This window comes from Indicator indicator, chromosome 35 (genome assembly GCF_027791375.1).
Source record: "Indicator indicator isolate 239-I01 chromosome 35, UM_Iind_1.1, whole genome shotgun sequence".
In the NCBI taxonomy this organism is placed as follows: Eukaryota; Metazoa; Chordata; class Aves; order Piciformes; family Indicatoridae; genus Indicator; species Indicator indicator.
This window is the reverse complement of record NC_072044.1, coordinates 3157301-3182276: the sequence shown is the minus strand read 5'-3', so window position 1 is coordinate 3182276 and position 24976 is coordinate 3157301. Positions and strand designations below refer to the sequence as shown.

At 49.6% G+C, this 24976-nt stretch overlaps 2 protein-coding genes across 4 annotated transcripts; one reads left to right on the top strand and one right to left on the bottom strand.

Moving 5' to 3' along the window:
• Nucleotides 1-1389: 1389 nt before the first annotated feature.
• On the bottom strand, nt 1390-14778 carry EIF2D (eukaryotic translation initiation factor 2D). 2 transcript variants are annotated; one of them, XM_054395816.1, is made up of 15 exons: nt 14723-14778; nt 13186-13376; nt 12417-12500; nt 10091-10181; nt 9110-9217; nt 7975-8237; nt 7674-7791; nt 6863-6908; nt 6171-6274; nt 3921-4079; nt 3166-3255; nt 2956-3051; nt 2251-2371; nt 1698-1872; nt 1390-1595 (listed from the first exon to the last, which is right to left on the bottom strand). In XM_054395816.1, the coding sequence occupies exons 1-15, from the start codon at nt 14776-14778 to the stop codon at nt 1525-1527; spliced, it is 1773 nt and encodes a 590-aa protein (XP_054251791.1). In that variant the 3' UTR covers nt 1390-1524. The 2 variants fall into 2 exon arrangements, with proteins under 2 accessions (XP_054251791.1, XP_054251792.1); XM_054395817.1 differs by lacking the exons at nt 7674-7791; nt 7975-8237.
• A 730-nt stretch (nt 14779-15508) lies between these two features.
• On the top strand, nt 15509-22518 carry DYRK3 (dual specificity tyrosine phosphorylation regulated kinase 3). 2 transcript variants are annotated; one of them, XM_054395826.1, is made up of 3 exons: nt 15509-15573; nt 16362-16473; nt 20609-22518. In XM_054395826.1, the coding sequence occupies exons 1-3, from the start codon at nt 15509-15511 to the stop codon at nt 22178-22180; spliced, it is 1749 nt and encodes a 582-aa protein (XP_054251801.1). In that variant the 3' UTR covers nt 22181-22518. The 2 variants fall into 2 exon arrangements, with proteins under 2 accessions (XP_054251801.1, XP_054251802.1); XM_054395827.1 differs by having other exon boundaries at nt 15534-15573; nt 16358-16473.
• Nucleotides 22519-24976: the final 2458 nt, after the last annotated feature.

The following is a 24976-nucleotide window of genomic DNA, read 5'->3' as shown; positions in this document are numbered from 1 at the left end:
TTCCTTTTTTTTCTTTTTTTTTTTTTTTTTTGCAATGCTGTAATTTATTTTTACTACTCCTTGGTGATTTGATGGCATTTGAAAAGGAAAAAAAAAGTTTCATTTCCAGCTTTTTTTTTTTGTTGTTGTTTAGTTGGTTGGTTGGTTTGGTTTGTTTTGGGGAAGGTTCTGAAACTCCCTCCTTCAGATGCAGGCAGTGTAAAAGACAACCAGAATAAAACTGTCAGGAATTCAAGGAACCTTTTTCCCCTTCTTTTTTTTTATTTTCTTTTTTCTGGCGCCCTCCCATGGAACTTTTCGTGTATTGAGTCTAAAATCCCAGCCCGGTGAGGGGTGGAAGGGACCTCTGGAGATCATCCAGTCCAACCCCCACTGCTGAAGCTTGCAGAGGAGCACAATGGCCAGGGGGGGTTGGAAGCTCTGCAGAGAAGGAGACTCCACAACTTCTCTGGGCAGCCTGCTGCAGGCTCCAGCACCCTCACAACAAAGAAGTCTCTCCTTCTGTTCAGATGGAACATCCTTGGTTCCAGTCTGAGCCCTCTGTCCCTTGTCCTGTCCCTGGGCACAACTGAGAGGAGCCCAGCCCCATCCTCTTGTCCCCCACCCTTTAGCTCTTGCTGAGCATTGCTCAGATCCCCTCTGGGGCTGCTCTTCTCCAGGCCCAACAGCCCCAGGGCTCTCAGCCTGTCCTTGTCAGACAGATGCTTCAGAACCTTCAACATCTTTGTTGGACTCTCTCCAGTAGTTCCCTGTCTCTCTCCAAATAGGATGTCCACAACTGGACCCAGTGCTCCCCTGGGCACCCCTGAGCAGGGCCTGGCTCCATCCTCCCCACCCTGCCCTGCACATCTTTATCACCAGCAATGAGGGCAGTCCTCAGGTTCCTCAAGCTCCCTCAGCCTGTCCTCACAGGGAGATCTTCCAATGCAGCAGCTTTGTGGCTCTCTCAAGCAGTGCTGGACTCTCTCAGGCAGTTCCCTGAGGTCCTTCTTGAACTGAGGGGCCCAAAACTGGGCATAATATTCCAGATGTGGCCTCAGCAGGGCAGAGTAGAAGGGCAGGAGAACCTCTCTAGACCTACTCCCCACTCCCCTTCTAATCCATCCCAGGATGCCCTTGGGATACATTGCTGGCTCATGAACATCTTTCTGTCCACCAGGCTCTGCCCTGGATTCTTTCAAGTAGATGTTGGAATGAACTTTGCTTACACTGCAGTGGAGGTTCTAGCACCTGCTAAAAAGATACAAAGAGAAATGTTCAACTAGGCCAAAGCCCCTGCAGCCAGAAACTCAGAGCCCAGTGAGGAACCTCTACAGAAGAGATGGAGAAGGCCAGCACTGGGAGTCGCTTCAGCTTTTTTTATTTGTATGAAAAATGGAACAGCTGGAGCAAGATTATTGGTTACTATTATTATTATTATTTGGGTGAATCTGAGAGCTGTAAACATCCAGGAGTCATTTTGGACTGCCCTGATCCTTGTTTAAATCAGGAGATGTGAGTCATTCTTCCAGGAGGTTCCTCCTCTCACTTCTTCCGGCCAAGCTTTGGAGCCTTCTCCAGGCCCTGAACGTATTTCCGAGGTAGTTTGTATTCTTCTGCAAGAAGACCAAGAGAGGTCCCTTCAGGTAAATACTCACTGCTCAAGAATTATAAAACCTGCTGGAAGCACTCCCAGCCCACTTCCAGAACTGACTTACCCAGCAGCATCTTGGCCAGGTGATGGATTTGGTTGCCTTGGATCTGGACCTGAACTCTGTCTTTCGTTCCTGGGACTGGGGTGATGGTGGCACTGGCTTGGACTTTCTGTTGCAGAATGTTGGCCACACACTGTGGGTCTAAACCATACAGCTCAAGGTTCTTGATGATTGTCACCTGCAAGTTTAAATGTGTTTTAATGTGTTAGCCCCCAATGCTTTTCTTTGTCTCTGTGTGGCTTGTAAAGCAAATTTTCCACCTGCTTAGACATGGCTGTAAGTGGTGACAGGAAAGAGCTAGGCCAGAATTGCAAGCTCCATTTAGTCTCTCTCCTCAAAATACACTAAATGGAAGAAGAAATTTGGTGCTAGGAGGTTCCCTTCATGTGATAGGCCCCAATGCTTTTCTCTGTCTCTGTGCGGCTCCTGTTGTGAGTTGTGTTGCAGTGAGTTGTGTCTCACTCAGCCCAGGCAGCTGCCACAGCTGCTCCCACAATCTGGGGTTCTGCTCAACCCCCCCTGCCCCCCTCCAAATTTTAGTTCTTTTTTTCTTTACCTTCTTGTTTGATGACCTCTGTGCTATGGTGATGTCGATGGGCTCAATGTTTCCTTTCCTCACAACAGGTTCTTGTCCATAAAATGTCACCTGGTGTAAGGGCTGGAGCCTTTCAAGGCACCTGAGCAAAGTTCAGACATCTCATTAGTGCAGAGAGCACAGCAAGGCTGATGGGAACTCTGCTTTGCTGCTGCTGTGAGGTGAGGCTGAGGGAGCTGGGGCTGTTCAGCCTGGAGAGGCTGACTCCAGGGACACCTTAGAGCTGCCTTCCAGTGCCTGAAGAGATCCTACAGGAAGGCTGCAGAGGGACTTTTCATGAGGGTGTCTAGAGAGAGGCCAAGGGGAAATGGTTTGAAGCTGAGGCAGAGCAGGGTTAGACTGGAGCTGAGGAAGAAGTTCTTCAGTAGGAGGGTGGTGAGACTCTGGAACAGGCTGCCCAGGGAGGCTGTGGCTGCCTCTTCTCTGGAGGTATTGAAGGCCAGGTTGGATGAGGCCTTGAGCAGCTGGGTCTAGCTGAGAGGTGTCCCTGCACATGGTGGGGGGGCTTGGAGGAGATGATCTCTGAGGTCCCTTCCCACCTAAGCCATGCTATGAAGGTCCCTGGGTAGCTTTTGTTACCAGCAGGCAGTTACAACTTGAGTAGCTCTACTACCAGAGGGCTTTGAGCTGCATGCAATAGATGTGTAAAAGTGGGAAGAGAGTCACCTGCTCAAGAGGTCATCCCATTTAAGGCTGGAGATTTCATCTTGTTCTGATTTATCCAGCAGGCAGTCACACAGGATGGCATTGACCTTTACAAAGCTACAGAACAAAACCATTCATCAGAAGCATACAAAGTCACTTTTTTTCCCCCACCTCTGATTTCAGCAATTCCTGTGGAAGCAGGGGAGGCCAATTTCCAGGTCTTTTACTTACTTTTTGTTTGTTTCATCCACCAACTCGTTGGCCTTCACATAGTTAATGATGATGTTCCTCACCTCACTGCTTGAGAGGATGCTGCCTTTCCTAAAGAGAAATAAAACCTCTGAGCTTCTTGCTTTTAGTTAGGTGTTGGGGCCTGTCACTAAGCCAAAACTACCCTGACTACACTCAGTACTGAAATCTATCTGCTAGGGAGTGAGTTCTTGGTACAGCTCAGCTGCTGGATGCCAGATAAAAGGCTCCCAGCAGTGATGAGAGACTCTAAACCCTTGCTTCTGGGAGCCTAGCTCAGGAGGATGACCTCAGTGCCATCCCTAGCTTCAGATGACTGTGGGTAACTTGTACAAAAGTGCTCAGCTGAGGAAAGGCTGCCCTGAGAGCTGCCTACACTGCACCAAAGCAGGCAACATTAGGGCACAAAGTGAGTTCTGGGCATCCTCTTCTAAGTGGGCAGAACGTGCCTCATCCAATGGCAAATGAAGACAACCCAAGCACAATGTCTCAAGTTTGATAGTTCAGCTATCACCTCCTTAGCTGGGGGAGAAGCCAGCTGAGTGCTTGCTGAAGGCAGCTGGCACAGCCTCTTCTCTTTCTTCCCTTTTGTGAAGCATCAAGCACATTCTTGATTCCCACCACCTTTGCTGACAGCATCCCAGGGCACTCCCTCTGCTAACAAAATGGCAGCAGCAAAGGTTTGTGAATCTCTCTTCAGAGAACAAAGGTTTGTGGTGGTCTTTCCTGGAGCTTACTTGTGTCCAGACTCCTGAAAGAGAGGGATCATTTTTGTTGAGACCCCATAAAGTGGAATGATTTCAGGAGCATGGTAGCCCTGTTCTCTCTCCTCACTCCTGCTGTCTTGGGCAGAAGAGGCTGAAGCAAATCCTTCAGGTACTGCAAATGCTCTGACACTGAAATGAGAATCAGGTGAGTGGAAAGGGATTGAAACTGAGCATTTTTATTTCACCCCCCCCCCAGTTCAAACCCAGCAGAGTCATGCAAAAAGCTTTCTGGTTTGTGATGCAGCACAGAGCAGTCCCTCCAACTGCATTCCACTGTGGGTGAAAGGCCATGATGACAGAAGAGCATTTTGAAGCATTAGCTGCAATTACTGAATTGTCCTTGGCTGCATTTCAAAGAGGCAGATAAGAAGAACCTCAGCTCAGGTGACATTAAACACTTGTCACACTCAGCAAAGCCTTCTGTGATGGGGAGAAGTCAATTTCTCAGCTATTCCATGAATATTTGACTCTCCTAATTAGAGACCCTGCCATAATTGAAGGACACTGCCCCATTCCATAGGAGCAGCAGGATGAAATTAACCCTCCCCAATCATGCAGATGTTTAGAAGCTGCAGTGATCCTTCAGTGCTCACTGATAGAAGATAGTTCTGTCAGAGAGGGGTAAGAAATGGATCAGTGCAGGAGCTGTTGGAGTCCAGAGGTGTCCAAGGGCTGGAGCACCTCTGCTATGAGGACAGGCTGAGGGAGCTGGGGGTGTTCAGCCTGGAGAAGCTGACTCCAAGGACACCTTAGAGCTGCCTTCCAGTGCCTGAAGGGATCCTACAGGAAGGCTGCAGAGGGACTTCTCATGAGGGTGTCTAGAGAGAGAACAAGGGGGAATGGTTTAAAGCTGAGGCAGAGCAGGGTTAGACTGGAGCTGAGGAAGAAGTTCTTCAGTACAAGGGTGGTAAGACTCCAGAACAGGCTGCCCAAGGAGGCTGTGGCTGCCTCCTGCCTGGGGGTGTTGAAGGCCAGATTGGATAAGGCCTTGAGCAGCTGAGTCTAGTTGAGAGGTGTCCCTGCCCATGGTGGGGAGCTTGGAGGAGATGATCTCTGAGGTCCCTTCCAGCTTAAGCTATTCTGTGATTTCACTGAGCAGAGCTGCAGCTCCTGTGCTGGCAGGGAAGAGAAGTGATGAACTGTGAGTGTGCCTGGCTCCTGGTGATAAGGCCAAGTTTAATGAGAGAAAAGTAAATGCAAAGAGTCAAAGTGATTCTGCTGCTTTTCCAAATGCAGAAGAGAAGATCTGCTTCTACCTACAGCAATATTCTCCACTCCATTAGTTGCCAAGGAGATGGTACATAAGAGAAAGCCTCAGGCCCACTGGGAAATTCCAAGTGAGAGCTAATGTGCCAATATGCAGGAGGAAGGAGCAGGGTGTTCTTGATGTTACAAAGTTAGAAAGACAGAGACACCAACAGAGGAATCAGGCAGTAAGTCACTGAAAGGTTAAAAGAGTCTTTGTGCAAATCAATGTGGAATGCAAAACACAGCTTCTGGTTTTGTAAAGGGCTTGGTTTGATCCTGTGTGCCACTGAGGCTCTGGTTTCAGGAGGATTAATCCAGCAGCAGCAGCTTTTTGTTGCACTTTTAGTGTTTAGTTCACTTCAATCTGTACTATGAGTTGTTCCAGCACACAGACTCCCAGACAGTGAGGGCTTGGAAGGGACCTCTGAAGAGCATTGAGTCCAACTCCACTGCCAGAGCAGGGTCAGCTAGAATAGGTCACACAGGAAATGCATCCAGATGGGACTTGAAAGTCTCTAGAGGAGACTCCACAACCTCTCTGGGCAGCCTGCTCCAGGGCTCCTGCACCCTCACACCAAAGAAGCTTCTCCTCCTGTTCAGATGGAACCTCCTGGGTTCCAGTCTGAGCCCTTTGTCCTGTCCCTGGGCACCACAGAGAAGAGCCCAGCTCCACCCTCTTGCCCCCCACCCTTTAGCTCTTGCTGAGCATTGCTCAGATACCCTCTGGGGCTGCTCTTCTCCAGCAGCTACTCTCAACCTGCTCTGCACCCAGCCTGGATTTGTGCTGCAGGTTGGCTCAACCCAGACACAGGACCTTCAACTTTGACTTGTTGAACCTCATGCCCTGGCCCTGGTCCAGGCCCACTTCCCAAGCCTGTCAGGATCCCTCTGGATGGGATCCCTGCCCTCAAGTGAGTACACTCCCTTCTGTCAGAGCTTCCCAACCCTTTTGGACTACAACATTCCACATACTCTGGATGCTTCCAGTCCACTTCCACGATGCTCTCCACACCTTTGTTCAGCTCCTTCACTTGTAAGATCTTCTGGTGCTGCATACATTGCAGGAATTTAGAGAACTGGAGGAAGAAACAATCAGAAATGGGGACTCAAGCAGTTTAACTTCCTGGCCACCTGTTTCTGACTTGTTCAATCAGAAAAACTGATTTAAAATAACCTCCACCCCCCTTTGCTTCTCTAAACACAAGCAGTCAGTGCCTCTGGCTCTAAAACTCCAATCCAGTGTTTCCTCTGTAGCTGTGTGGTGTACATCTCACAGGGATCACTGCAAGCTCTTGGGCACTGCACATTGTCTTTGCTTGTCAGCTACACAACAGGGATGATTTTTGTCTCCTTTCTCTCTATTCCAACCTCCCCACCATGCCTAGGGACACCTCTCAACTAGACTCAGCTGCTCAAGGCCTCATCCAGCCTGGCCTTCAACACCCCCAGGGAGGAGGCAGCCACAACCTCCCTGGGCAGCCTGTTTCAGGGTCTCATCCTTGTACTGAAGAATTTCTTCCTCAGCTCCAGTCTAACCCTGCTCTGCTTCAGCTTCAAACCATTCCCCCTTGTCCTGTCTCTAGACACCCTTCTGAAAAGTCCCTCTCCAGCTTTCCTGCAGGATCCCTTCAGGTATGAAATTACCCCCCCCAGACAAATCTCACCTTCTTATAGCTGGATTTCTTTATGTCCAGTTGTTGTCCAGCAGGGCTATAAAGGGATTTTTGAGAAGTTCTTTAGTTAGAAGTCACCCTTCTTACATCTTGCTACTTTATGCTAGAAGTTTCTTGACAGCAGAAAGACAAATCTCACAGAGAAGGAATCACTTCAAACAAGCCAATACATAAAACATGAGGAGTGAATCTGATGCTGCTGTTGCTGTGTGGCTTAGCAAACAGCTATTGAAGTGACTGAATAAAGCTGAAACAAATGGCAGTCACTTAAGGTAGCTGCTAAGGGCATGTCCTGGTCTGGACAATCCTTATACAGAATCATAGAATGGTTTGGGTTGGAAGGGACCTCCCAAGCTCATCCACCCCAACCCCTCTGCAGCCTGCAGGGACAGGTTTCTGAGAGTCTTGTCAAGCCTCACCTTGAAGATCTCCAGGAATGGAGCCTCAACTACCTCCCTGGGCAACCTGCTGCAGCGTTCCAGCACCCTCATGGTGCAGAACTGGTTCCTCACATCCAACCTAAATCTGCTCCTCTCTCATTTCAAACCATTGCTCCTCATCCTCTCACTCCAGGCCTTTGGAAACAGTCCCTCTGCAGCCTTCTTGTAGCCTCCCTTCGGGCACTGGAAGGCTGCATCAAAGTATTTGATGTGAGGAGTGAGCACAACCTTAGATAACCTTAGGTAAGGACTGAATTTGACTTTTGAGTCCAAACCTCCACTCTAACTATCAGCCAACCTCCACCATTCCAAAGGCACCAGACCCAGCATGCAAGCCCCCAGCCCACCTTCATCCCACATACCAGCAGGAGAACATATGGCTGCGGAGAAAAGTGCTGGTGAGCAGAGGGAGCTCTGACTTCTTCACTTTGCATTTTAAGGCATGAAAAAAGCACTGATTAAACAGTGCATCCATTTGCTCTGCAGGGAGAGGAAAGGACAAGCCAGCTGTGAGTAGTTTCTCTTTCAGAACAGAACCCTCAGTCCTTTCAGACCACACAGAACTGTCTCTCTCCCCCCATTCTTGCAGTGATTTAGCTCATGGGGACAGGCTGGGGCCACCCAAAGGGGCTCAGGTTGGTTTTGTTTGTAGGCAATAAATACCTTGTGGAGTCCTGCTGTCTTCAGCCTCCTCTGTGCTGGCATCTTGAGCTGTTTCTGCAGCTCTGTTCTCACTGAGTTCCTCCTTTCCTACCAGTGCTTCCTTCAGGCTCAGATCACCAATGTCCACGTGCTGCAGTGGGTCAGTGGAGCTGCTGCCAGGCTCTGTCCCCTCTGTTTCTTCCTCATCTTCAGTGCTCTCCTTCTCAGCAGAGCCTGTTACCAAGGGAGCTAAGGTAGGAGGATAAGATTTGTCACCATATTCCCTATAAAAGGAAGAAAAGGCAGAACATGGCTTTCTGCTTGCTGCTTTGAAACCCATGGAATGAACAAATGTCACCCTGAGAAATGGCCCTGGCAGCTCCATGGATCTCTTTCTGCATCCTCCAACCTGTAAAATGTATTTTTAACTGCTCTTCCTCCACACACTCTGCTTCCCCCATCAATCTTCATTTCAGTCTGAGCAGACTATGAATCCCAATGCAGAGCAACTCGTTTGTTTGGTTGAGACTGCCACAGCTCTTCTTACAGAGGAAGACTGGGTAAAATCAGAAGGTCTGAATCAAGGCAAGGATTTTATCTCTTTCCAATGTGTGGACAGATGCCAGGATAGCAATCTTGCTGCTGCCAGAACACTGTGGTCATCAAAAACATGTAGGTGAAACCCTAATAATCACAGAATGATAGAATGGCTTAGGTTAGAAGGGACCTCAGAAATCATCTACTCCAATCCCCCTGCCATGGGCAGGGACACCTCTCAGCCAGACTCAGCTGCTCAAGGCCTCATCCAACCTGGCCTTGAACACCCCCAAGGAGGAGGCAGCCACAACCTCCTCCTACTGCAGAAATTCTTCTTAAGATTCAGTCTAAACCTCTTCTTCCTCAGCTTCAAAGCATTTTCCCTGTCCTGTCTCTAGACACCCTCATGAGAAGTCCCTCTGCAGCCTTCCTGTAGGATCCCTTCAGGTATTGGAAGGCAGCTCTGAGGTGTCCCTGGAGTCCTCTCTTCTCTAGGCTCTATGTGAGCTGCACCTAGATTGTTCAGTGGTCTGACCTGCCAGACTGAGCCTAGTGGGGCTCAGATTTGGCTTTTAGTCCACACAGGAAACTTGTCACACATTTCACCCAGTGTACCCACCAGAGGTGATCCATGTAAGTATGCAGCACAGCAAACCCCTTCCCTTTCATTCCAGCAGCCAGCATCTCTGCAGTGGACATAGTGGCAACTCCAACAGCTACTGGAGCTCTGGGGAAAGAAGGGAGGGTCAGGGCAGGACAGCACAAACACAACCTCTTCTGTGGACTCTGCCATGGTGCTGTGCTGAATTTCTTTTACAGTGTCCTTGTTCTTCATAACCTGTGGGTTTTTTTTTTTTAAAGCATCTAGTTATCTCCTGGCCCTGTCCCATCTTTCTCATAAAACTTCCAAAGAATCCCAAGGATATGCAGCAGCTGTGGTACTGAAGGTTGGGCAGTGACACATTCTTCACTTTTATTACAAGCATGAGCACTGCCAAGAGACTGCTAGTGAGGGAGGAAAAAAAACCAACTTGAGAACTGCTACTGCACAGGATGGCTCAGGTTGGAAGGGACCTCAGCAATCATCCCCTCCAAGCTCCCCACCATGGGCAGGGACACCTCTCAACTAGACTCAGCTGCTCAAGGCCTCATCCAGCCTGGCCTGGAGCACCCCCAGGCAGGAGGCAGCCACAGCCTCCCTGGGCAGCCTGTTCCAGAGTCTCACCACCCTCCTACTGAAGAACTTCTTCCTCAGCTCCACTCTAACCCTGCTCTGCCTCAGTTTCAAACCATTCCCCCTTGGCCTGTCCCTCTGCAGCCTTCCTGTAGGATCCCTTCAGCAGCTCTAAGCTCCCCCCAGAATCTTCTCTTCTCCAGGCTGCACACCCCCAGCTCCCTCAGCCTATCCTCATAGCAGAGGTGCTGCAGCCCTTGGATCATCTTTGTGGCCCTCCTCAGCACTCACTCCAACAGCTCTGTGTCCTTCAGAACAGTTCTGCTTTGACTTCCTCAAAACCCCCAGAGTCTTCCTGTAAAAAAAACCAGCTTCATTTCATTTTCAGTTTCTAAGAAAAGAGATGAATAAGAGAATCCTCCACACCTGTTTCCCAAGAGGGTGACAGCACAGAGTGTGCCCTGCTCCACTTGAGGAAAGCCAGAAGATGGCACCACAACCCCTGGCAGCATCAGATCTGAAGAACAGAATCAAGCACATCCATTTCTCAATGAAAGGCTCAGCCACTACCTCCTTCCACCCCCACCCCTCCTGTTACTCAGCAAAACCAGAAGCCTGTTAACAGCTGAGCACATGCCAGATAAAACATGACTCTCTCTTTCTCCCAGCAAGGCAGCACTGCTTGCTTCCACCACCCTGTGGAATAAGGGATCCAGTTCACAAGGGTGCTGGGCTCATCCCAACAAGCTGCAGAAGAGCTGAGTGTGCTCAGGTCCTCACCCTGTCAGTCCCAGAGGGAGTTTTGTGTTTAGCAGAGAGGTTTGAGCTTATTACTCTTCATTAATGACACAGAGAAAGGAGCAAGGACATCTGTCTGGAACTACTCATGGGCTCTTCCCTGTCCCAAGGGCAGCTTATCCCAGCAGCTGAGGAGAGAATTGTCTAAATTTTGCCACTGCTGACCCAGTCCCTCCTTGATGTGACACAGCAGCTGCACACAGCTGTGACCTCTCCTCAGCTTGAGCCTGAACCATCTCCTTGCTAATGTGGCCAGAACACTGCATCCTGGTGTGTGCTTCCTTCTGCTTTCCATACCTGGGATGGACAGACAGCAATGTGAGTCCAGAACAGTTTTCCATGCTGCATGGACAGCATCAAGGTCATCACCACATGATGTAAAGGGCATCTGCCCTCCCTCACAGCAGCTGTAGCTGCCCAGAGCGTGCAGTCTCGTGGGCTGACCTGTGCTCCACTTTTGAAGGCATCTCACTTTTTTCCCCTCAGCATAGATTGGTTTGGGTTGGAAGGGACCTTAAAGATCATCCAGCTATCCAACCCCACTGCCATGGGCAGGGACACCTCTACTAGCCCAGGCTGCTCAAAGCCTCATCCAACCTGGCCTTGAACACTTCCAGGATTGGAGACTCCACAACCTCCCTGGGCAACCTGCTCCAGAGCAGTGGGTTTAATGTGCATGCTGAAGCCCATGACACTTCTCCTCTCACTCTCTGGCACAACTGCTTTCAGCAGATCTAGAATGAACTCTGCAATTGCAACCAAGGCTCCACACCCCTGAGGACAGCAAGCACAGACAGACCTTAGCATGACAAGGCAGACAGCATGACATGAATATCCAGGGAGGACAAGCTGAATTCATGGGACAGACAGCACCAACAGCACTGCTTTGCTTCTCCTTCTTGTAACTGAATGCTGCCTAAACCTGCTCCCTCCCTCCCTCCCACATCTGCAGCACTGGATAATCTGATGCTTTTTCCTCTCATTTAGGAGATGTGGCTCTACCTCTCTGCCTTTGTTGGCCATTGTCTCAGAGGCCAGCTTCTTATCTTTGAATCATACTGAGGTAGCCTGGTTGCCATGGGAGATGAATGACCTGCAGCCCTCTTTCATCAAGGTCCTTCCCCTATTAGCAACATTTATTTTTTCCCCCCAGAAACTGGGTCACTACAAGTCAGCAGCAAGGCTAGCTCAGATGTCCATCAAGCACTTTCTTTCCCCAAAAGCAAACTAAGTAAACAGAGGGATTTGAGGGCTCCTTTAGCCAATGTGTGATGGGAAAGAGATGTGCACTTTCCTTTACAGACTAGGGCTGCACTGGCTGCAATTTAATCTCTTTCTGGTCGAGCAGCTCAGCAATTTCAAGTTTATAAAGCCCTGATTCTCAGGAGTCTGAGCTGCCTCTAAAGCAGGTGCCAGAACAATAGACTCCTCCCTTGTTAGGCTTGATCCATAATTAGGTGGTAGAGCCAGTAAACCAGGAATTCAAATCCAACCTCACCTGCACAATCCACAATTTACTTGACAGTGACTGAAACTGCAGGTTCCAATATAAACTCACTTCTTATCCCCAGGATAAGGCAGCTGACCTCTGGATGGGCAGGAAGCAGGATGACAGCAAAGGCAAGTTGTACCAAAGGGAGACAATGACACAGGGACTTGTGTCCCAATCCAGAGCTGCTGATCACCTTGAGATGGCAATTCCAAACCTGAGACTCCCACACAGGACAGGTTGCTGCCTTTAAAGAGCTTAACCTACTTTGTTCCATTCACAAACTTGTTCACAACTCATTTTCCTTTTCAGGACAAGGCCATGAGTAACTGTTGGCTATTTAAATATTCTTTATACTTTTTTTAAGTGTACATTTTTTGCCCCTGGGAAAGACACCACCAAGAAAGCCCCGAAGGCAACTCCTTTTTTTAGAGTGCAAGGGGTACAAAATTCTAATCCTCTTACCTGCTCCTCCTGCCAGTTTCTGCAGCACTGGAGGCCATGTTGAAAAAGCAGGCAGAAGATCTGGGTAGAGCCACAGAGTGTACACTGTCCCAAACCAGAACCAAATGGAAAGGTGCATCATTAGAAACCCCTCAAGCTGTTGCTTCTTCCCACTTTTAAGACTAAGCAGTACAATGCTAACCACAGCTAAACATTCTCCTCTTACTTACAGGGCTGAGAGAGTTGGGACTGTTCAGCCTGGAGAGGAGAAGGCTCCAAGGAGACCTTAGAGCAGCCTTCCAGGACCTGAAGGGGGCTACAGGAGAGCTGGGGAAGGACTTTTGACAAGGGCTTGGAGTGATAGGATGAGGGTGGATGGCTTTGAGCTGGAGCAGGGGAGATTTACACTGGAGATGGGGAAGAGGAGGAGGAGATTGACAGTGAGGGTGGTGAGACACTGCAACAGGTTGCCCAGGGAGGCTGTGGATGCCTCCTCCCTGGAAGTGTTCAAGGCCAGAAACCTGCATGACCAGCATCCCTCCACTGCACGGTGGTACCCAGCCAGGATGCTGCCAGGCACAGGGCAGGATCTGCCTCTAACTCCTCTAATGCACCAAGTGAAAAGGTCCAATAGTACCTTAAAATCCTTACTCCCTTCTGGGAAGGAAACCAGTAGGATGAAATTGTGTACTGGTGCCCAGTAAACAAAGAGGGGTTACTATTATGATGATTCTTTGAATCTTTGAATGATGATTCTATGAATTACTATTATTATTATTATCCACCATACCTGTTGGATAGAGAGCTCTCTCAATTTCAAACAGGATTGGGTTCTTGTTATTGGTGTAAACAGTGACAGCCTCCCCTTTGTGTGAGTATATTTTGATGACATTAAGCTCTTCCTTGTTGGGAATAAACTCAGTCAGTTGGTCAGCACTAAGGTTAGGGAAAGCTGCTGCAACATCAGCTCGGAGTTTCCTCCTGTAATGAGAAAAAAAAGGAAGGCACAGCTGGGTTAGAAAGCTGTCTAGAACATCCCTCCAAAGAAATCCCAGTGCAGTGGTTCCTGCTTTGTTGGCTGTGCAGGAGATTTCCACTTTTTTCCACAGAGGATAATCTGAAGCATGTGTCCAGGTTTACAAATGAGGTAGTTGTGTGTTGGGTGAATGCTAGGAAAGGGTCAAACATGCTTGTCCTGCTTGTCTTCATCCTTAAACATCTGTTTGCAGTTCTTCTTCTTGTCTGTGCCTCTGTTCTGCACTGACTGTGAAGAACAATCACAAGGAAGCTGGTGAGGGGTTTGGAGAGCAGGTCTTGTGAGGAGAGGCTGAGAGAGCTGAAGAGAAGGCTGAGAGGAGAGCTCATTGCTCTCTACAGCTACCTGAAAGGAGGCTGGAGTGAAGCTGGGGTTGGTCTATTCTCCCAGGTAATTAGGGACAGGAGACAAGAGGAAATGGCCTCAAGCTGCACCAAGGGGATGTTTAGGTTGGGCATTAGGAACAATGTCTTTTCTGCAAGAGTGGTCAGGCACTGGAACAGGCTGCCCAGGGAGGTGGTGGAGTCCCCATCCCTGGAGGTGTCCAAGAAATGTGTGGCCATGGTGCTTGGGGCCATGGTTTGGTGGCCATGGTGGTGGTGGGTTGATGGTTGGACATGATCTTAGAGCTCTTTTCCAACCTTAATGATTCTCTGATCTCACTGCTCAGAGCTTTGGAGCGCGAATTTGGGGGTGTCAACCTTGCTCAGCCCCGGCCGATCCTGCAGCTCTGGCCCGGATGAGCAGGGGTGCAGCCAGATTCCCCTCTCCCCTCTCGTTTCCATTGATTTTTAAGACAGGGTGACTGGCACAAGGCAGGTTTGTGTGGTCAGTCACAGAAGAATCAAGCGAATCCAAAAGCTCAGCGACTCAGCTCAGCATCACCACGCAAGGACGTGACAGAAAGATCGGCTAGGCCTCCACACTGCCCATGTAAAGCTCATTTAATTATGGCAGCCCCTTCAGGCGAAAGGCACATTTCACACCGGGGCCGGGCGCTCATGGTTGTCACCAAAGCAGGGGGACAGCAGCCGCAGCTCCCCGCAGAACGGTGATGAACCCCCCGCCAGCCCGCAGCCCGCGGGGACCGAGCTCTCGCAGCCGGGGAGGTTTCCTCTCGCACCGCCGCTGCCCTCACCGCCTCCTGCGCTGCACCGAGACCAAACCGTGGCGATTTCAGGCCAACGGCCAGCGGGAAAGGCCCAGTACGGGAGGCCCCTCAGCAGAGCACGGCCTCCGAGCCTCGCGGCGCGGCGCAGGGCCTCTGGCCCGGCCCCAGCCCGGCACTCACCGATCGGACCCCTTGATGGCGGTGTTGGATCTCACCCGGAACGCCCTGGAGAACATGGCGGCCCCGCACCCCGGCCGCCCCCGCACCCCGGCCGCCCCCGCCGCGCTCCCCTCAGGCCGCGCCAGCCGCCATGGCGCCCGTCCCGCGGTACAAAAGCGTCCGGGTGGAAACCGCCTCCCTGCGGCCTCGCTCGGTCCGGTCCCACCCGGTCCGGTTCCCCCCCGCGCCCACCACCCACCCCTTGGGTCCGGCTGAGTGCGAGGGCCGGGGGTCATCCCCGCTGTGCTCCTCGGCCTCCTCCACACGACCCCGGAGCGCCCGGGAATGGCGGCTTGGCTCCTAACGGAGCCTCTTCCTCTTCCCCAACGTTTGCGCTTTGTTCTAGGGGTGGGGGGAGTCTCCCGGGGCGGGGGGAGTCTCCCGGGGCGGGGGGCACCGAGAGAGGCGAGGAAGAGTGACGAAACCCACAGATTTTGGAGAAACGTAACGACGATTTTGTGAGGGGGGCTTCAGCCCCGGTTACCGGGGAGGGCTGCAGCAGGCGGTGAAACCCCGCTCCCTAGCCCCGCTGCTGCTGCCGCCTCCCCCCGGGCGTCGCCGCTGCGCAGGCGCCGGGTGGGTCGGTTCGGAGCGGCGGGGGGGGGGTGGGAGGGGGAACGTTCCCGTGGCAACGGCCGGGCCAGTGGCGGGCGGCCGCAGCCTGCCCGGAGCCCGCAGCCTGGTCGCGGCAGCTCTGGACGGCGGGGAGCGGGCAGGCGGCGGTGACGGTGCGGGGCCCGACGGGGGATGGGGGCCGTCTCCCCCCGTCACCATGCTGCTGGGCAGGAAACCGGAGGCGCCCCTGGGTGCAGGTGAGGCGATCGGCGGTGGCCGCCGGGCCCGCTCAGGCCGGGGGGGAGCGGGAGTGGAGAGGGCCACCGGGGCCTCCCCGAGGGGGTTCTAGGGGGAAGCGGGAGCGCGGCCTTGGGGTGGGCGCGGGGCAGAGCTGAGGCTGAACGAAGAGGCAGCGGGGAGCCCGCTTGGGGCAGATGCCTGCTTCGGCTTCTCCCGTAGGCGAAAGCGGCGAGTCCCGGCGCGGTGAACGATGCGATTTTAACTTCTTCAAGAGTATTTGCGGTGCAAACCCACAGGGCGTCAGCTTCCCAACCCCCCATTCCCGTGCCGTAAATCTGCTGCCTGTAATTCCCAGATATCATTTTTAAGGGATAACCTACTTTAAGGGATAGTCCTATCAAGTGTTTAAGTGAATGCTCGATTTCTGTGGTCGTACCCAGTTCGGGATTATCCTGCTTAAGGGGGGTAAAAAACAAAAACAAACAAACCGAGGAGTAGGGCTGGTTAATGTTTCTGGAGGTTGTGTTTGCAGTGCAGAAGTTGATTAAAAAAAAAAAAAAAACACAACACAACCCAAAAGCAGGAGCTCTAAATCAAAAATATCACAAATTAAAAGTTCTGAAGAGCTTTATGGTCAGTTGTGGTATTAAAATGCAGTTAAAATGTAAAGGTTATTTAATAAATGACCAATAATTGATGATTTTACGGAGTAGAAATGTGCCAATTGAGACACATTTCAACGTTTGCCTGTACCAAAGGGAGTTGTTGTGACTAACTGGTTTGTGTATGGGATGTTTCCAGGCAGGTTTGGAGATGGATTATATGACTCCTATATGAGGATAGATCAGATTAGGTACCAAGAGTCTACAAATGAAGAACACAGCCCCTTGGGACTTCCTGCTCTTGGAAGATCTAATGTGAGTATTTGAATCAAGATCCTCCACGTTGTGCTGTGTGACAGAACTACCTGGGAGTTGGATATCTCCCCAGGGAGAATAAATTAACAGATTGGGATGTTGTAGCTTTGTAGTAGTTTATTAGCATCCCTGCTTTTCACCAAGCATAGACATGATGTGGTGTTGTGTTCAGTGCAGAACTTGCTTGGCAGCCTCAGAAATCCTTTCTTGCTTATGTTTTAATCAACAAAGTTGTTTTACAGGAGGCTGAAGTGCTGTGCCATGTCACTGTGTGTGTGTCCATCCACACATGTTTTGCTTTGCCTCTTGCATGTTTCCATTTTAGTTTCCCTCATGCAAATTCCAAGAGAAAAGGACTGAAGAAGAGCAGAAGGAGCAGTGTGGGTTTGCATGGCTGCCAAACAAATGACTCTTTCTCCTCTGCAAACTTGGGCATTGTCTGCCACTTTGTTTGCTTAGCAAAAGAGCACTTTGGGGGCTGAGGGTGTTAAGGTCCTTCCTCCTAAGGGCTGTGTTCCCTCAGCAGATGTGGAGATCATTCCTTAGATTGATTGAAGCAAGCAGTGGTGGTCATGTTCAGCTGCACAGTGAGCTGACCTTGATAGGGTTTTTAAATGTGTTTTGGCTCATGTTGAATTCTGGCAGAAGTGAAGGAGTTTGGGTTTAAACCCCCAAACCCTCCTCTCTACAGACATTTCACTGAGTAAGATGTGCTTGAAAATCACTTTGTGGGAGCTTATTGGAACAGATAATTAGTAATTAGTGTGATCTCTGCTGTTCAGTGAGAGGACTCAGTAGCATGGGGCTGTGCTTTGCCTTTGGGGCAATATTGAGGGAGAGCAGAAGGAATGGAGAGATGTTTAGCAGAGGTTGAAGAGTTGGGGGTTGTTTGGTTGTTTTTTTTGTTTTGTTTTGTTTTTTAAAGGGATGTGAGGACTTCTACACTGCAGTGTTTTAAATCCTTGGTAACCAAACAGAAAGAATGGCTCCATCCAGTTCTAGTTGTGTTTAACTCCAAATGTTTTGTTTCACTGGTGTATTCTTCACCTGCATTTGGTCCATCAAGCCTGCTGACTTCTTAAGGCAAGCTTAAGGATTAGAAAATGCCAAGTTTTGCCATGATGACACATCAAAAACTACAACCTCAGTGGTGGCTTGCAAGCAGGGACTGAGATGAAGCATGCAAGGATGAAAAGGATGCTCAATTTAGTGGGAAAGTGTCTGGGATTAAGGGATATTTGGTTTTCTCCTTGCAAGTTTTGTGTATTTCAATGTAATGCTGAGAGCTGAAGAGTTCTGATGTCTGCAGCTGTCCCTTCCTTTTGACTTAGCTGTAAGAGAACACAAATATCTCTGCTTGGAGAACAATTCAGTTTAAATCAGCACTCAGAAAACAACTGCTGTGCTTTTGCAAAACCCAGTTGTGTAGGAACTGGCTTAAGTGTCTCCTTCTCAATTTGAATGCAGTTTGGTGAGTATGTGAAAATCCACCACATGGTGCCACTTGTGTCATCAGCCTCATAATTTCTTGGCTGCTGAGAGCACTTTTATCACTAACACAAAACCTGTGCAGCCTGTGATTTGTAGAAGGAGGCTGTTGAAAGCAAGCTGATGTGACCCAGAAGTCATCTGACTTCGTGTGCAGCTCCTTGGAGTTCAGGTTTAAGGCTGATCTCTGTGTCTCACCATCGTGCTGGCAAAGGATTTTGGTAGTCCTGGAAGGACCAACGTTTAGTCCTGGTTACAGAATGGCTGTGGAGTCAGGTCTGAGATCCAAGGAGTTGGTTCTTCATTAAGAACTAGCTCCAGGAGAAATGAAACCATTAATTCCTTGTTTATTTAAGGTTTCAAAGGTAGAAAATGTTGGCTAAACCCAGCACATGTGAGTGGATAATTAATTCCTCCAGCTAGAGAGGGCTGCCCCAGAGACCCTTTTCTAACACAAACTGTGTCAGGGTGGCTGTTGGCAGCAAAGGGGCAGCTGTGTCTGTTCTGCATCACAGTGATAAAAAAGTTGCTTCTGTCGTGCATACAATGGAAACCCACGGAGGGAAAACACCCAATTTTTGATTGCAGAGGGGGAAAAGAAGAGTTGTACTCTAGGACCAGCTTGTTTTAGTTTGCTTTTTCTCCCCTCTTTCCCTCTCCAGCCCTCCCTGGATAACTTTAGCAAACAAAGTGTGAACCTTGTTCTGTGCTTGTCTTCTCTGTTTATTTGTAAACTCACTGGTGGAGCTTCTGGGCTCTTTTAGGCTGTTCTGAAAGCTTCTCATTCTTATCTCCGAGGTTCAGCCAGACTGCGAGAAAAAGGTGTTTATTCCAAGTTAGCAGGGTTGGGCTTGGGGCTCCTTTTTTTAGTTAAGGCTTTCTGCAAAGGCGTGGCCCTTACTCTGAGCTGCGTTTTGGGGTCGATAGGACACAGAGGAGTGGAACTCAGCAGGATATATCTGATGGCTCCTGTTCAGCATTGATAAGGAGTGAGACTTCTGCAGGAAATACCCTTTTTGTGTGCATGGGGGGCTTTTGGGCAAAAGCTAACATTTCCAGGCAGCACCAACAAACAGCCTCATTAACAGAGACACATGTAGTTGGTTTTGGATGAGAATGTTCCCTTCCCTTACTTGCTGCCTCTGCTGTGATGTCAGATTGTAAGCAACTAAAGGAGGAATTTGGTTTTACTGCTGTGGATCTGCAGGTTTATTTATACATGTATATATGTTCTGGGTTTGAGGTGTGGTTTTTTTTTTATTTGTTTGTTTTGTTTTGTTTTGTTTTGTTTTGTTTTGTTTTTTCTGGTTTGATTCCTGTGAAGTTATTTTGGTTTTCAGGGATTGGGTTTGGCATGTGCCTCAAATCTTTATTTTTAGATTAAAGGATGAAATGGAAAACAGATGTGGCTTGCTCTAAGTCATGGCTTCTTCAGCGTGGCACAGGGTAAGACAACACCTCTCTGCTGCCTGTCAGCCTGGAGCACAGAGTAGGGAAGGGGAGCAACTGCTGTTGTAGTAAGAAACTGAACTGCAGGGACTTGAGTGTTGACTAAATGGTACAAATGACAAGTTCCAAAGGTTTGGGAGTGCTTCCCTCACCTTCCACGCCTTCGTTTCAGATGTAAATATTTGAACAGATGGCAGGCAGAGGCAGTGGTTACAGGCTACTGTCTGCTAAGTTGAAATAAGAGATCTTCTTGATTGTTCAAGGTAGTTGTGCATCTATGGTGATTTCAGAGGGTTTGAGGTTATGGTGGCATTTTCCACTCCAGGGAAAAATCATCCCTTTTCTTTAAACTGGGCATGGATGCTCTTGTCTTGCACTGTCAACCTTTTGCTCCTCCTTCAGCTTGGCTACACCACCTTGATGTGGGAGAGGGAATTTGTATAAGGGGCTGTGGGGCAGTGGTCTGAAACTAGAGCAGTAGAGATTTGGATTGGCTATCAGGAAGAAGCTCTTTACTCTGAGGGTGGTGAGACACTGGAACAGGTTGCCTAGAGAGGTTGTGGGCACCTCAGTTCTGGAAGTGTTTCAGACCTGACTGGATGAGGCTGAGCGCAACCTGGGCTAGTGGAAGATGTCCCTGCCCATGGCAGGGGGTTAGAACCAGATGATCTTTAAGATGCTGTCCAGCTGAAGCCATTCCACGTTCCCTGTTGTCATCTCTTTGTCATCCTTTGCCCCCCACCCCTTGTCTTTGCAGTATTCCTGACACTCTGCTGCACGTTCCTGTTGTGTTGCATGTTTCAGACAGGTGCAAGTTGCATCTGTCCTGGGTTGTGTTTTGCTGCACCCACGTTGAAAGCTAAACATAGCTGTTGCCCTGGCTGTTTGCTGACTGTGTGCATACTGCTGGAGATAGGTATTGTGTCCTTGTGTGAGGGCTTGGCTGCCTGGCCTTTACCCTTTATGGGCTTCAAAACACACTACAGTTGTGCCAGTCCTTGTTTCAGTGCTTTGTGGCCCCTTCTCTAACTCTCCTTCTCCCTGGGAATTAGTTTAGATCCAGCATCTTGTATTGCTCCTAGAAGAAATGCAAAGCTCAGTGGTGTTACTGGGGTTTGGTTTATGTGGTGTTGATTTTAGTGCTTTAAAAGATCAAGTAAAGCTTTATTATTATTATTATTATTTTTCCCATCTGTAGGTTTCTAGCAACAAACTTGCAGTGAAAGATCACCCTCTGTCTGGAAGTCAGGTCAAAGTGGAGCAATTGTTTGAGGACTCTGGCAACAGAAGGAGCAGCACTCTCCAGCCTGCAGGAATTACTGCTTCAGAAAGAGCTCTTCCTTCCCTGACCAAGGATAAAAATACAGAGAGCATAAGCACTTGTAAAGGGGGTGGTAGTTCCTCCAGAGCACACAAAGCCATTTCCCAAGCTCCAGAGCAAGCTGTCAAGCAGTACAAACATCAATTATCTGCTTATGAGCAGCAGGAGATATTTAATTTCTCGGAGATTTACTTTGTGGGTCCAGCTGCAAAGAAGAGGCAGGGAGTGATCGGTGGGCCCAACAATGGGGGTTATGATGATGACCAAGGCAGCTACATTCACGTGCCCCATGACCACCTTGCTTACAGGTATGAAGTGCTCAAAATCATTGGCAAGGGCAGTTTTGGACAAGTTGCTAAAGTCTACGATCACAAACTCCACCAACACTTAGCCTTAAAGATGGTTCGCAACGAGAAGCGATTCCATCGGCAAGCAGCCGAAGAGATCCGGATTCTGGAGCACCTGAAGAAGCAGGATAAAACAGGGAGTATGAATGTTATCCACATGCTGGAAAGCTTCACCTTCAGGAACCACATCTGCATGACCTTTGAACTCTTGAGCATGAACCTGTATGAGCTGATCAAAAGAAACAAGTTTCAGGGTTTCAGTATCCAGCTGGTCCGTAAGTTTGCTCACTCGATCCTGCAGTGTTTGGATGCCCTTTATAGAAACAAAATCATACACTGTGACTTGAAACCAGAGAATATCCTCCTAAAGCAGCAAGGGAGGAGTGGAATCAAGGTGATAGATTTTGGGTCCAGCTGTTTTGAGCACCAAAGAGTCTACACATACATTCAGTCCCGTTTCTATCGGGCGCCAGAGGTCATCCTGGGAAGCCGCTATGGGATGCCCATCGACATGTGGAGCTTTGGCTGCATTCTGGTGGAGCTCTTGACTGGATACCCTCTTTTTCCTGGAGAGGACGAGGCAGACCAGCTGGCTTGTATGATGGAACTTCTTGGAATGCCACCTCAAAAGCTTTTGGATCAATCTAAGCGAGCCAAGAACTTCATCAGCTCCAAGGGTCACCCTCGCTACTGCACCGCCACCACGCAGGCGGACGGCAGGGTGACCCTCACCGGCAGCCGCTCGCGCCGGGGCAAGATCCGAGGTGCTCCAGGGAACAAGGACTGGGTGACAGCTCTGAAGGGCTGTGATGACCCTTTGTTCATAGAGTTCTTAAAGGAGTGTCTCAGCTGGGATCCTTCCACCCGCCTGACTCCGAGCCAAGCCTTAAGGCACCCTTGGATTTGCAAACGGACTCCCAAGCCCCCCGGCGCTGACAAACCTTCCACCAAACGCATTTCCAGCTACACCAGCTCCTTCCCAGGGATAGGATCCAAGCTGCCTCCTGTAGTTGGGGTGGCCAACAAGCTGAGGGCAAACCTGGCCTCTGACTCCAACAGCAGCATACCTCTCTGTACTGTGCTCCCCAAACTGGTCAGCTAGTAAAGGGCTCTGCGCTTCCGGAACACCGCAGCTGGATTTTAATTGGGAAGCACCGTGGAAGGGAGGCGAAGTGCAAAAGTTTTTAAGGGGCTGACTTTTTGTTAGAAGGCTAAATGTTGAACATCCAAAAAGTTTGGTCAAAGGGTTCACGTGTAAAGGGCTAACTTGGAGCCAGTTGTCTCACTCTGGATGTGTGGTGTGTGTGTGACACCACTGAGGAAGGTCAGCTCAGCTCTGGGGTAAGGTGGCAGGTTGGCAGATGTGCTGGTTCATGGTGGATCTAGAAATCAAAACTAATCCCTGTCAGGACATTTTCACAGATCCTTTTGCTCAAGGCAGCAAAGAAATTGGTTTTAAAACCCCTGTTTTTCAGTTGTCTCCAACTGAACTCTTTATTCTGGGGAGACTTTTTCCAAAAGCACAAAGGGTTTCATGTGATGCTTTAGGAACTTGCCAATGGCTAACTTCTGTTTGAAGGCTTTTCTTCCTCTGTGCTGCTTTTTCCCTTCACTCTCCTGGCAGAGAGGTTTTAAAAGTACCCTGGGTTGTAGGCACCAAAGGGATTTGGTGTTGAAATTTTATCACCTGAGCATTTTTTTAAACTCCCCCCGAAGGAGCACAGAAATGCCTTGAAACCCAGAATATAGCCAAATAAAACTGCTGAATTCTGAGCACTTGGTCATTGCCCCTAAAAAAAAAAATCTACAGAAAGCTGGTGAGAGAATTCAGGCTCAGGGCTTGGCCCATCACAAGCATGAAACACTTTGTTGAGAGCTAATGAATCAATTTTATGGTTGTTTTTGGAGCTCAGATTCTGCCAGGATGGGGATGTGTGTGTGTGTGTGTTTGGTTTTTTTTGTGGTGTTCTCCAAACTAAAGCATTGGACTCAAAGAGTTGCTCTCTAGATGTTGTTGAGGTTCTTGTTTATAGACATGAGTGAGATTTTGGTCAGTTGGGAAATCCCCTTTTGTGTGTAAAGAGAATCCCAGTGGGGAGCTCTTGACTAAAAAAAAGCAAATGTGCCACCCCTGTCAGCCAAGTCAAAGTGTTGAAGGTCTAGGAGTGTAACTGGAACCTGAGGAGGGGGAGACACAACCACACACCTGACAATGGGACAGGGAAGGTTGTGGAGGTGCAAGAATGGGTGGATCCAAAGCCAAACAGGCTGTGGGAAGATTTGCTTTGTTTCTCCTGGTGTTCCTTCAGGCCTTGGAGAGAGCCATGCCTGTGTTTTCTCATTCTTGTAGTATATGAGTCTGTATTTCCTCCTCCTTTATCTTCCAAGAACATGAGAAGGTGGTGTGACCTGCAGTGACAACAGCACAACTTGCTCTGCTTGCTGCTTTTTGCAGCCACATGGCTGGAGTCCATTTACAGAAACATCTGATCTCTTGCCAGGTGCCTGAGCACCATTTTTCAAGACAATTTAAGAGCTTTTCTGAGCAGAAGGTTTTAAATTTAGTGAGTTCTCTCTATGGCAGGCTTTGGATGTTTAACACAAGGAGGCTTTCAGTACACAAACAAAGGAATTAGCAGGGTGGTTTTCAATCCAGGACCCTCCTCTGAGGGGATGGGGCTGCATTTTTCTCTGTGGAATTGCAGCACTGCTGGGTGGAGGAGGCTTGTAGGAGAAGTCAGAGAGACAGAGACAGAGCTCCAAACTTTCCAGGGTTTGTTTAAGCTGAGGTTCTCGTGTGTGGAGCTTTTCTGAGTTCTCTTGTTTTCCAAGTGTAAATTCAGTGAGCTTAGTAATGACATTAAAATAACCTCCAAGCCCTTATCCCTGCAGCTCCAAGTCACAGCAGCCTGTGTGGGATGTTCATGGCTCACTTCAGAGTAACACGTGGCTGGGGTGGTTTATTCTGCTGGGCTGAGTCAAGTTGTAGTTGAATGGAGAGTCAGGGAAGTGGATTGGGGGGGAAGTGGCAGAAGATAGCATTGATTTGAGTAGAAGACACCACTGATTTGGAGTAGCATCTAACAGATGTGGCACGTTTTCAGAAGCCAAAAACATCCTCCTTCCTCCCCTGCCCTTTACTCTTTCTCCTTCCTCCCCTGCCCTTTACTCTTTCTCCTTCCTCCCCTGCCCTTTACTCTTTCTCCTTCCTCCCCTGCCCTTTACTCTTTCTCCTTCCTCCCCTGTCCTTTACTCCTTCTCCTTCCTTCTCTGCCCTTTACTCCTTCTCCTTCCTCCCCTGCCCTTTACTCTTTCTCCTTCCTCCCCTGTCCTTTACTCCTTCTCCTTCCTCCCCTGCCCTTTACTCCTTCTCCTTCCTCCCCTGTCCTTTACTCCTTCTCCTTCCTTCTCTGCCCTTTACTCCTTCTCCTTCCCCCTCTCCTCCTCTCCCTGTCTGCTCCTTCCCTCTCTCCCTGTCTGCTCCTTCCCCCTCTCCCTCTCTGCTCCTTCCCTCTCTCCCTCTCTGCTCCTTCCCCCCCTCCCTCTCTGCTCCTTCCCCCCCTCCCTCTCTGCTCCTTCCCCCCCTCCCTCTCTGCTCCTTCCCCCCCTCCCTCTCTGCTCCTTCCCCCTCTCCCTCTCTGCTCCTTCCCCCTCTCCCTCTCTGCTCCTTCCCCCTCTCCATTTTACTCTATGCATTTGTTTACCAAATACCCCTGGTGAGTGAGCAGAAGGGAACATCTCAGGGGCAATGTCCTGTTAGGAAAGATGCATAGAAAAGCACTTTAGAGAGAGACCACAAAGTGGTGATGGTGTCTGGAGCCCCAGAGTGTGTTGGGGTGCTTGGAGCTGTACAAAGAAGTCTCAGGAACACAGAGCAGTGTCTTGGTTCTAAACCATT

Excerpts from the sequence above, each read along its gene's own strand:
- EIF2D (XM_054395816.1), bottom strand. The coding sequence starts at position 14,778 with ATGTTCTCCAGGGCGTTCCGGGTGAGATCCAACACCGCCATCAAGGGG. Across the intron at positions 13,377-14,722 it reads GCCATCAAGGGGTCCGATCG|GAGGAAACTCCGAGCTGATG; the intron begins GTGAGTGCCGGG and ends TTCTCATTACAG. Across the intron at positions 12,501-13,185 it reads GAGAGCTCTCTATCCAACAG|TGTACACTCTGTGGCTCTAC; the intron begins GTATGGTGGATA and ends GGTTTGGGACAG.
- DYRK3 (XM_054395826.1), top strand. The coding sequence starts at position 15,509 with ATGGGGGCCGTCTCCCCCCGTCACCATGCTGCTGGGCAGGAAACCGGA. Across the intron at positions 15,574-16,361 it reads GGAGGCGCCCCTGGGTGCAG|GTTTGGAGATGGATTATATG; the intron begins GTGAGGCGATCG and ends GTTTCCAGGCAG. Across the intron at positions 16,474-20,608 it reads CTGCTCTTGGAAGATCTAAT|GTTTCTAGCAACAAACTTGC; the intron begins GTGAGTATTTGA and ends TCCCATCTGTAG.